This window comes from Neofelis nebulosa, chromosome 9 (genome assembly GCF_028018385.1).
Source record: "Neofelis nebulosa isolate mNeoNeb1 chromosome 9, mNeoNeb1.pri, whole genome shotgun sequence".
NCBI classification, from domain to species: domain Eukaryota; kingdom Metazoa; phylum Chordata; class Mammalia; order Carnivora; family Felidae; genus Neofelis; species Neofelis nebulosa.
Genome location: NC_080790.1, coordinates 15,969,263 through 15,979,873, shown reverse-complemented (window position 1 = coordinate 15,979,873; position 10,611 = coordinate 15,969,263). Strand labels below are relative to the sequence as shown.

The 10,611-nt window shown below is 50.2% G+C and overlaps 1 protein-coding gene across 1 annotated transcript; it reads right to left on the bottom strand.

Annotated features, from left to right (window-relative positions):
• Positions 1-5,545: 5,545 nt before the first annotated feature.
• Positions 5,546-7,910, bottom strand: RHOB (ras homolog family member B). Its single transcript, XM_058682633.1, has one exon. The coding sequence runs from the start codon at positions 7,519-7,521 to the stop codon at positions 6,931-6,933; it is 591 nt and encodes a 196-aa protein (XP_058538616.1). The 5' UTR covers positions 7,522-7,910; the 3' UTR covers positions 5,546-6,930.
• Positions 7,911-10,611: the final 2,701 nt, after the last annotated feature.

Below are 10,611 nucleotides of genomic sequence, written 5' to 3'. Positions count from 1 at the left end.
TGCTCAGCTGACACATAAACCCATCCAACTATGTGCCATCAGTGCCACATAGGCATCCTGACTTGTGGCTAGCAGTGAGGAAACTGATCCATGTAGAGAAGGACAGGTGACCATCACAACCACGAATCTTATCCCAGAATATTTTTATCCCAAGGATACCTGTTCTGATTCTGGATGAAACCACCATGATGGAAGCCCCTCAGAAGTGCTGCTTCTCAACCCTCCCTCTCTCTCTGCCCCTTCTCCAGTCATGCTCATTCTCTCAAAAATAAATAAACTTAAAAAAAAAGTGGGGTGCCTGGATGGCTCAGTCGGTTAAGCATCTAACTCTTTATTTCAGCTCAGGTCATGATCTCATGTTCATGAGTTTGAGCCCCACATTGGGCTCTATCCAGGCTGACAGGGCAGAGCCTGCTTGGGATTTTCTCTCTCTGCTCCTCTCCCACTCATGCTCATGCTCTCTTTCTCTCTCTCTCTTTCTCAAAAATAAATAAGTGAACTTATTGCCCAGGCATGGATGATATTCTTCCCTTAAATCTCCACAGCAGAGCTAAATAAAGCCAGGCTGGAACATTTAGCAAGATTTTACTGAAGGTTCCAAAAGAACAGAAAGGAATTTATTATTTACCGGACATAACTTGCAACTGGCCATTGAGTATGGTTACTCCTGAAGCCCACAGAACATGAATGGCCCTCATAGGGTCTCTGTCTACCCTGGCCACTCACCTAGAGCAAACGTCTCCTCCCCTCACCCAGCAAGATCTTAAAATCACCTACAGCAGGTCCTCAGGGAGATGAAGGAGCCCCCTTCCCCTGTTGCCTAACTTTCTAAGACCTATCCCAGCACTTGCTTCTTCCAAGGAGGGTGATCTGATGAATGTCTCCTCCCTTCAAGGGAGATTTTTCTCATCCATAAAATCTGCGACCTTCGCCATGACCTGAGCAGCACACACTGGTCCAACTCTACAGAAAGTACAAGACTGTAGTGTGAGAAGGAAGGTGAGGAGAATGAGCACAGTGGTACCCCATACTCACTATATATAAAACCATACTCAACATGTCCTTCCAGAGCCCTGCCTCCAAATCTGCCTGTCCTCTGTTTACTCTTGCCTTAAATAATGGCATCAGCATCCTCAGCATCACCCACATCAGAATCCTAGGGGTCAGCATGGTGCCTCCCACTCAGATTCCCATACCTTCTACCTCCTGAATGCCTTTCCAATCTGCCCTCTCCTCCCCATGTCAGAGCCTTGGTTCAGGCCTTCTCATCTCTACCTAGACCAGGAAAAAGTCTTCCTGACCGCCCTTCTTGCCTCTGGCTTTCCCTGTTCCAATCCATCCTCCACACTGCAGTCAGGGTTATTTTTCTCAAATCGTCCTCCCACCATGTATGTAAGGTCATTGTCCTGGAGCCAGACTGCCTGGATTCAAATCTGTATGTGTTCTGTGACCATGAGCAAGTTGTCTAACCTCGTACAGCTCAGTTATCCCACCAGGAAGTGAGGATAACACTATTTGCCTGAGAGTTGTCATAGAGATTATGGTGTACTGCTTCTAAATGGTCCCCCATGGTCCCACCTTCTGGTATGCTTGTCCTTAGGTAATATACTCCAACTGAGTATATGCTGGACTCAGTTACTTGTTTCTAATAAATAGAATATAGCAAAAGTAATGGGATGTCACTTCCAAGATTAGGTTGGTCTTGCCTACACTCTCCCTCTCCCCGGATCTTCTCTCTCACATGCACTGATGAAGCAAGCTTCCATGTTGTGAATGCCCTATGGAGAGGCCTACTGGTGAGGAGTTGAATATGTGGCCTCAGCCAGTGAGAACTGAATCCTGCCAGCAACCAAGTGAGTGGGTCAGATTCTCCAGGGGAGCCTTGAGAAGAATCCAGCCCCAGCCAATACCTTAGTTAGAGTTTTAGCAGAGACCCTGAGCCAGAGGACCCAGCTAAGCTGTATCTGGATTCCTGACTCACAAAAACTGTGAGATAATAAATGCTATTCTTAGCCACTAAGTTTTGAGATAATCTGTTATGCAACAACAGATAACTAATACAGAGACTAAATAAAATGATACAGATGAAGGGCTTAGAATAGGGCCCGATGCTGAGCCAATAAATATTAGCTGTCATCAGCATCATTATTATTACATCTTTCAGACACACTAACTAGACGGAAAGCCCTATGAGGGGACAGAAGATACTTGCCCATTTGTCTACTGGGTCCTAAGCTCCTGGCATGATGCTAGGCACAGAGTCTCTTCCTCATACAGGAAATACTTATGGCTAAAAGAATGGGCAGGAAGGAATGAACTGGGTCTTCCAGACTCTTATCTCTCAGGCCAGAAAAGGGGTCTGCTGAGAGTTGGGGCCGGGAGGGACAGCCTGACTGCTCAGGTTCTCCCTCCAGCCAGAAGATGGGCCAAGTAAAGTGGTAAGGGACTGTCCTCCAGTGGGCCAAAGTACAAGGTCCCTTTGTGGTATTCCAGCCTCCTTGAGCCCAGGCTGTGTGTTTCCCAGGAGCACAGTGACCACAAAGCCAGTCCCTGTATCCGCCCCGCCTCCCTGGAAGGCACAGAGAAAACAATGAAACCGTCATCATCACCAACCTTCTCTACTGGCCTGTGTGTGGACAGGGAAGGCAGGGGAGAGGCTGTGTTTGACTTGGCTGGGTAACATCATTTTTCTTGACTGAAGAAATATATGCCAGAGGGCCTAAAAGTGGAAGGTGGTTCCCACCCAAGAGAGCTTTATTCCCCAGAGGCCAGGCCCCACAGTAATACAAAGAAGCTGTATCTCCCACCTACACATCACCTCATCCTGCTTTAAGACTCAGTTCAAATGTCCCCTCCTCCAAGAAGCCCTCCCCAACTTCCCAGGCTCCTGTTGTGCCCTGGGCCTAATGCCTCCATTTGAGCACACTGTGTTCAGTGCCTTAGCGAATGTATTCCTGGAACTGCCCGGCCCACCAGGGCAAAGACTTTGTCCTATTTGCTTTTGTATCTCTCTCTCATCTCAGCAGAGCTGACAAAGTAGGTGCCAGTGCTGGACGAATTACAGAGAGCTGCTGCATTCTGAATTCAGAAGTGACAGAAATAAATCTCTAGAAGGGCGTGAAAGCCCCCTTCGCCCAAGAACGTAGAGAAGATACGGGTTATGTGTGGTTCATCTCAGAAGGGAAGGTCTCAGAAAGTGCTGGACTCTCTGGGGTAAGGAAGCTGGGACTGCAAGGGGTGGGGGTGCGACCCCCTAAGTCCAAGGAATTCCATCTACTCCACTACCAGATGACCCCCTCCTCTGTGCATTGACAAGGACTCTCCCTCATTTTGAGTCAGTGGTTCTCAAACTGAGGGCCCCAGACCCATGGCATCAGCATCACTTAGGACCTTGCTAGAAATTCAAATTTGGGGTCCCCACCTCAGGCCCGCTGGATCAGAAACTCGGGGGGCTAGGCCTAGCCATCTGTGTTCTAACCAGCCCTCCATGCGATTCTGATGCATGGTTAGGTTTGAAAACCACCATTCTAAGTACACTGAAAAAGAAGTACACACATGTGAAAAAGAACTTAGAAATACAATCCAGATTGGTTTAAAATTAAGATTAAACGAGAACCCAAGCCAGTGCCCCTTGCTATGAAATGCCCGGGATCAATGAAACACCCCACTATTCTCTACAAAACAGCTCAACAGGCAATTAAATGAACTCAGCACATTTATTTTAAATGTGCAAAATGAATTTTCATATCCTAAGAGTAACACCAGATGTTTTACCTCTTTTTCCTAATTGATTTTCCAGCCTACAGCAATTCATCTTTATATTTTCCAGTTGGATCCTAATGCAGCAAGAAGAGTGTGTTCCGGCAGGATTATTAAATGCCATGCATTTTAAAACAAGCATAACTCAGGCTGCCATGCGTCATCTGGGTGGTTGTCTTCCCAAAATAAAAAATAATAATAATAAAAAAATTAAAAAACCAGACAGCTTTTAGCTACCAGGCAGATTTGAGCAGGCAGGAAATTCAGAAAAGGCCCTTTCAGAGGGCTGGGTGGGTCTCCGGGCTCTTGGCTGGTTACAAAGCTGAGTCCTGGGCATTGAGCCCAAGCCTGAGCTCTTCTCCAGAGTCCTGCACTCCCTGGTACAGAAGGATTTGCTAGCTGTAAAACCTGCAAATCAACACTTTGTTTTTCAATGGGAAGTTTTGTCTTTAAGCAAGGAAGAAACAGTAGGCTCTGGGGATGGAGGTGAGTGGGGCTGGGGGGCCAAGGAAAGGGGGGAGGCAGTGGCTCATAGAAGAAGCCAGCCTGGGTGGACCATCTCCCACTCTGCACTTGGAGAAGCCCAGACAATTCCCCTCTGTTGGCCTATGGGCCTGGCTGTGCAGGAGGCCCTGTTCTGGACACGCTTAAGTGGGTGAAAGATCACCAGCAACCAGGTTTGCCTCACACAACAAAAGACCCTGGGTGTCTGGAAAGACAGGGAACAGAAGCCTCAAGCTTTCAAGCAAATGACTTCAAAAGGAAACTCCTCGGTCTCAGCCCTGGGTGTGCAGGGAGATAGGGAGAGCAGCTAAGGGCTGGAAAGTCAGAAAGTGCGGATTCCCAAAACAAAAACCGCACATCTTAGGTAGCTGGGAGAGGTGAACATTATCAGCCACATTCCCTAGAAACTGCTGAGAGCTGGCAGATTTGAGCCATCATGCCTGGAGCAGGATTTTGGTGTGGTCTCCAAGTATCACTCTGCCCTGCCTAGCTGCTTCTGAGACCCCCTGCAGTTGGCTAAGTGTCTGACTTTGGAGGTCATCCTGATTAAATCTCACAATGTGGCTGCCCCAGCTTTAAATCACAGCCACCCCAAACATCCAGTGTTCTGTCCGTGATGTGGCCATTCTCTGAACTTAGAATACAGCATTCTAGGTTCTATATAGACACACACCGAGACAAAAGTTTGATGAAAGAAGAATCAGGTCCTGATTTGGGCTCTCCCCTTCCACCTAGGAGCTCCAGCTAGAAAGGTAACAACCTGCAATCTAGGGTACTGTGGAACCCCTTGAGGATGTGAAGGGAACCTGGTAACCAGCCTCCTAGCTAGAGACCTCGGCCCCACATCTGTGACAAACACAAAAAGGTTACCTAATTCAACATGCACGAATGACAACCTTTCAAGTTTCAAGGAGTAAGAACCCACGGACTTAGACACGGTGTTATAGGCAGACAGTATGCATTAAGTCAGAGACTTTGGCACTGGGTGCTTGGGTCCCCCACTCATCTTCCTCTGGGATGGGGACAGGAACAACTGGTCTCCTGTGCCACCCAACCCCCCACACTTCCCCAAAGGATTTCGGCCTCATTTACTCCAAACACCATGAGGGAAAGAGTGGCGGCAAGAAGGATCTTGCCCAGAAGTCTCTCCTTGCCCCCACACGCTATTAAATCACAGGAGCCATTTTATAAATGTCATCATCATAGTCTTTTTAATATTTTACATAAAAAAACTGTATACACAGCTTATAGAACTTTTATGTAAACATCATAAGCTCACCACTTTGTCATTTGTCAGTTTATTTAAAAAATAAAAAAACAAGACAACAATTTAGTAGAAGTACCACTGGGTGGGGAAGGGAGGGGGAGAAAGGAGAGACTAGGGGTAGGAGTAGGTTCATTCTCTGTACAGAGATGCAGAGAAAATTTCACATAGCTTTAAAGACTGCCTTGTGAAGAAAAAAAAGGGGGGGGGGGTTAAATAGGTCCCAATACTTGTTACTGCCCTTTTATCAAAATAGTGCGCATACCTGCACAAATAAAATCGCAAAACAGTGTTGCCACTTTTTTTTCAAGAAAACTAAAACAATAATTAGTGGTTTCTTTTTCCTCTTGTTTAAAAGTCATCATCATCTTTAAAAAAAAAAAAACATCAGAAGTAAATGAGGTTACAGCGTACAAGGGTGGTCAGAATGCTACTGTCTTATGCAAATGACAAGTGCATTAAGTGTCAAACAATAAAACAATTGTGCAAAGAATTCTTTCCAAAAAAAACCCAGCAAGTTTTAGCTTTTAAATAAATCAAATAACATCAGTTTCTTGGAATGAACAATTTCCACTTGTATGACAGGCACAAAGTTCGCTTATGGCAAAAAAAAAACGACCCAAAGCCCTCTCTCCCTCCTCCAGCCCAGGGCTAGTGAGGGGTTCGCCTGGGGCTGGCCCGCAGGAGACGTGAGTCTGGAAGCTGTGTCCTCTCAGCCCCAAGGCTGTTGCAAAAGTCTTCCCCAGGGGTTGGAAAGATTGCCAAGTCCTGTTCATGCTTGGATGGGCGCCCGACCCAAGGTGGGCCGGAGCTGTTCTGGCGCCCTGTCACTCCACCCACCACCACCATTAAATAACACCATCCTACCTTCGAAAATAAAATTATATCTATATTTATATAACACCCCATCCTCCCCAGCCCTCCCCTCCCGCAGTTCCCGCGGTCTATGTTACAGACAAGGGACAGCAGGCGCTCGCTGGTTCCGGGCACACATCTGATGGGGCGCGGCTGCACCCTGGCGCCAAGCTCTTCTCCCGGGATCAGAGGCGGGGGTGGGTGAAAGTGGGGCGGGGGAATCGAACAAACACACAGCCACACACTCCGAAGAGGCTCGGCTCTTCAGAAAGGGGTGCTCAGGGGACCCTTGGCACTCAGCGGGGCGCCCGGGCCTGTGCAACACAGCCCGACGCACACAGACACTGGAAAGGGGGCGCCCGGTGCCTCCCACGGCGATTCCAGAGCCGCCGGGTCACAGCTGCCGGGCCGAAAGGCAGACGTCAGGCAGTCCGGTGGGGTCCTTGGGGGGCGCAGGTCTCCCCTTCTTCGGGCTCGGTGTGGAGGGGGAGGGTCGAGCCCGAGAGGGGGAGCCGCGCCGGCAGGGGCAGGCAGGGCGGGCGCGGCCCTCATAGCACCTTGCAGCAGTTGATGCAGCCGTTCTGGGAGCCGTAGCGCTTCTGCAGCGCGGCGCGCGTGGCGGTCTCGAAGACCTCGCGCACGCCCTCCTTGGTCTTGGCGGAGCACTCGAGGTAGTCGTAGGCTTGGATGCGCACGGCCATGGCGCGGCCGTCATCCGTGCGCACGGGTTCCTGCTTCATGCGGGCCAGCTCCGTGCGGACGTGCTCGTCGCTGCGCAGGTCTTTCTTGTTGGCCACCAGGATGATGGGCACGTTGGGGCAGAAGTGCTTCACCTCGGGCACCCACTTCTCGGGGATGTTCTCTAGCGAATCGGGGCTGTCCACTGAGAAGCACATGAGGATCACATCGGTGTCTGGGTAGGAGAGCGGCCGCAGGCGGTCGTAGTCCTCCTGGCCCGCCGTGTCCCACAGCGCCAGCTCCACCTGCTTGCCGTCCACCTCGATATCGGCCACATAGTTCTCGAAGACGGTGGGCACGTACACCTCGGGGAACTCGTCCTTACTGAACACGATCAGCAGGCACGTCTTGCCGCACGCACCGTCGCCCACCACCACCAGCTTCTTGCGGATGGCCGCCATGAGCGGGCCGGGCCCGGGCAGCAGGAGGGGGCCCGCGAACGCCTCGCTGCCGTCCCGCTCGCCGCTCACTGCTCACCTCGGGCTGCGCGCTGGGGGCGAGGGTCGCTAGCTGCACCCGGGCCCCGCGGTGGCGCGTTCTCTCCGTGCGCTCAGGCTGCCGTGGCGGGGGCGCGGGGGCATAGGGCGCGCCGTGGGTCTCCGCGCTGCTCCGGGGCGGTGGCCGCTCTTCTCGCCCCGGGCCCGGGGTCGGTGCCTTTGTGCGCAAACGGTGGCTCGAGCAGCGGAGCCAGCCGGGTCCCTTCCCCAGTTTCTATAGGTGTCGCCCGGGATACAAGAGAGCACTGACTACAGGCAGACTGCGGTGGCAGATGCGGGCTGCGGCCCTAGCGCCCGCTATTTAAAGAGTTCGGCCACTTTCTTAATATAGCCGCCCAATGGGAAGCGAGCCGACTGAGCTCATCGCTGCGGAGCTTGGCTCTGATTGGCCACCCGCCGCAGCCCAGGGGCGGGGCCGGCCGAGCTTGATTGACGGCCCAGGCCGCGGGGCTGGGAGAGGCGGCGACTGGGGAGTCTGCGCCTCCGCTGTCGCTGCGGGGCTCTGGCCGCACCAGGGTTCCCCCCTCCTCTTTCCCGCGTCCTGTTCGCAGCCAGCGCGGGCCCGGAGCTGGCGGCCGGGAGCCTGCGGGGCCTGGGCGAGCGGATCCGAGAGAGGCTGCACTTTGTGGGGCGTTGGCTCAAAATTGTCCCGCTTCCTTGCAAACTCCCAGCGGTGGCCGGCCCTGTGGGGGAGGGAGCGGCTCCTTTAAGCGGTTTTGTTTTTAAATAAACACACGCGCGCTCACACACACACACGTTTGTTTCCGAGCAAGGTTTTTTTCTTTTCCCTTAGAAGCGGCCCTTTCCCTAACCTACTCCGCCACTCCCAACTCCCCCCACCCTGGTACTCTTCCCTGGGACAGCCCTAGGTTTGGACCCAGAGACCAAAAGCTGACTGTGAGCTGGATGGTCCTGGGCCTAGCTTCTAGCTCTTCAAGTCCTATCGCCTACCCTCTTCCTGCCCCACCCTCTACACACACACCCCCATCTCTAGGTGAGGATTAGGGAAGGAGAGACCCGTGAAAAAGGAAGATTGAGGCTGGGTGCAGGACTTTATCTCCACTTGGAGGAAGTTACCAGGCAGCAAAAGGCAGCCTCAGCCAGGGGTTGCATGATGAATTAGGGTCCTGGTAGTAAGGCTGAGAACTGTCAGAAGTAAACAGTACAATAAAATCCAACAACCTCCCACCCCATTAGGCAAGAAGAGGATGAGGCCTGAGACAGGGGACAGAGAGGGGCAGACAGGGGACAGAGAGGAGCGGACAGAGGACTTGCAGGTGAGGACCCAGCAAGTTAGTCTCTGGTAGGGTGCTAGGTCTACACACCAGGACTTGATTCATCTATCCCGAACTCTGATCTAAAAGGACCTAAGGCAAAGAATTTCACAGGACAGAAGAGGGAGGGGTGGGAACAGAGGGAGGGCTTCCTCGAAGGAGGCAAAGCCTTAAAAAAGGAGAGAGGTAGGAAGGAGGAAGACATACTCTAAGAACAGGGAATAGCTTAGTGCGACTGCACTTGATGGAGAGAGAGAGTTGAAACTCAGGTGGAGGCTAATCATGGAGGGCTAAAGTACCAACTGAACAGATTGGGGCATATCCATTTTAGAGGCAGTGGGATGCTTATTGGTTTTTCAGCAAAGGAGAGACCCACACATCAGGACGAAGTTATGGCCTCAGGTTTCTGCCTCCCTGTCTAAGACTGGAAGCTGGTAGAGAGCCAAAATTCCATCTTCTCTCAGCATCTTGAAGACCTACCACAATGCCTGGCCCTATGCAAGAATCACTAAATGACTGTTGAGAATTCACCCAAATGCTCAGAATTTTCTGGGGGTCTCCTACCTCAGACTCCAGACTCCCCCTTAACAACCATCCAACCGAACCCATGCAGCCAGCTGTCACCAAGCTGTGGTATTTTCTCCTATGATTCATATTTTGAGGTCTGGGTCTCTACATGAACACCACAGATACAACAAGTCAAATAAGACAGTAGTGCCCTAACCCCTAGAGCCTGTCCCATAGGGAATATATTCAAATGCCCCAAAGGGCTTCCCTCATACTGGATAAGCTCCACTGTTCTTGTTTTCCAGATTTAAGGGACTAAATTGCCAACAAGTAATTTTTGCTCAGTAGGATCCCACGGGAGAAAAGAAGGGGTTTTTTGATCATTGGTTTAGGGCTCCCATCTGCAAATTTTTCTTCTTCCTTTCTTTCTTTTGCCTATTAAAAAAATCTTATTTTTTCTTCTTTTAGTCAAAACCGTTTATAGCTGTATTGTTTACATGGCTTTTCTTTGTCTTAATATAGCTTGGGAACCTTGGCTATGCTCTTAAGCTTCAAATATTAAGAAAATATCAAACAATTAAAGCTTTGTGCCATGTATTTTTTAAAAAACTGAAATACAAAGAATCAGGAAGAAGGATTCAATTCACTCATTTCCTGATTCTCAGACATAATATATGAGTGTTCCAAGCCTGAATTTCAATATCGCAATAATTTCTAAAAATACTCAGTTGGTAAATATGCCAAAGTAAACAAATAGAAAAATCCGCGCTCTGCAGCTACTTCTCTTCGTGGTATTCATTTTTACGTCCCGGAGACGTCGACAAATTCTGTGGAGACTGACTATTTCAAAGACTCCACCACTCACAAGATAAACTTTTCCAAACTAGGTGATGTGTCAAACTGACTCCTCCCTGCCTCCCTTCTCCCTTCACCGGACACTCCCATTGCCGGCAAGGGCGAGGATTCCTCCAGAAGAAGAATTCATTTTAAAAATTAGTTTTATTAACATATAGATCCACTGTATGGCAGATACCACACCAGTGAGAGAGGGAAATTATCCCTCAGACAAAGGGAGATGTTAATCTTTCTCCAATCTTCAGTTTAATTTGTTTGGTTTTCTTTTTTGTCCAGCATTTCCTACAGATCCTTTAAATCACCCCCCAACTGCTCTCAGACAAGACCAGAGACTGGAATGTTCATTAGATTTTAGTGC

What these genes read in the sequence shown, in the direction of transcription:
- RHOB (XM_058682633.1), bottom strand. Translation starts at nt 7,521, where the DNA reads ATGGCGGCCATCCGCAAGAAGCTGGTGGTGGTGGGCGACGGTGCGTGC.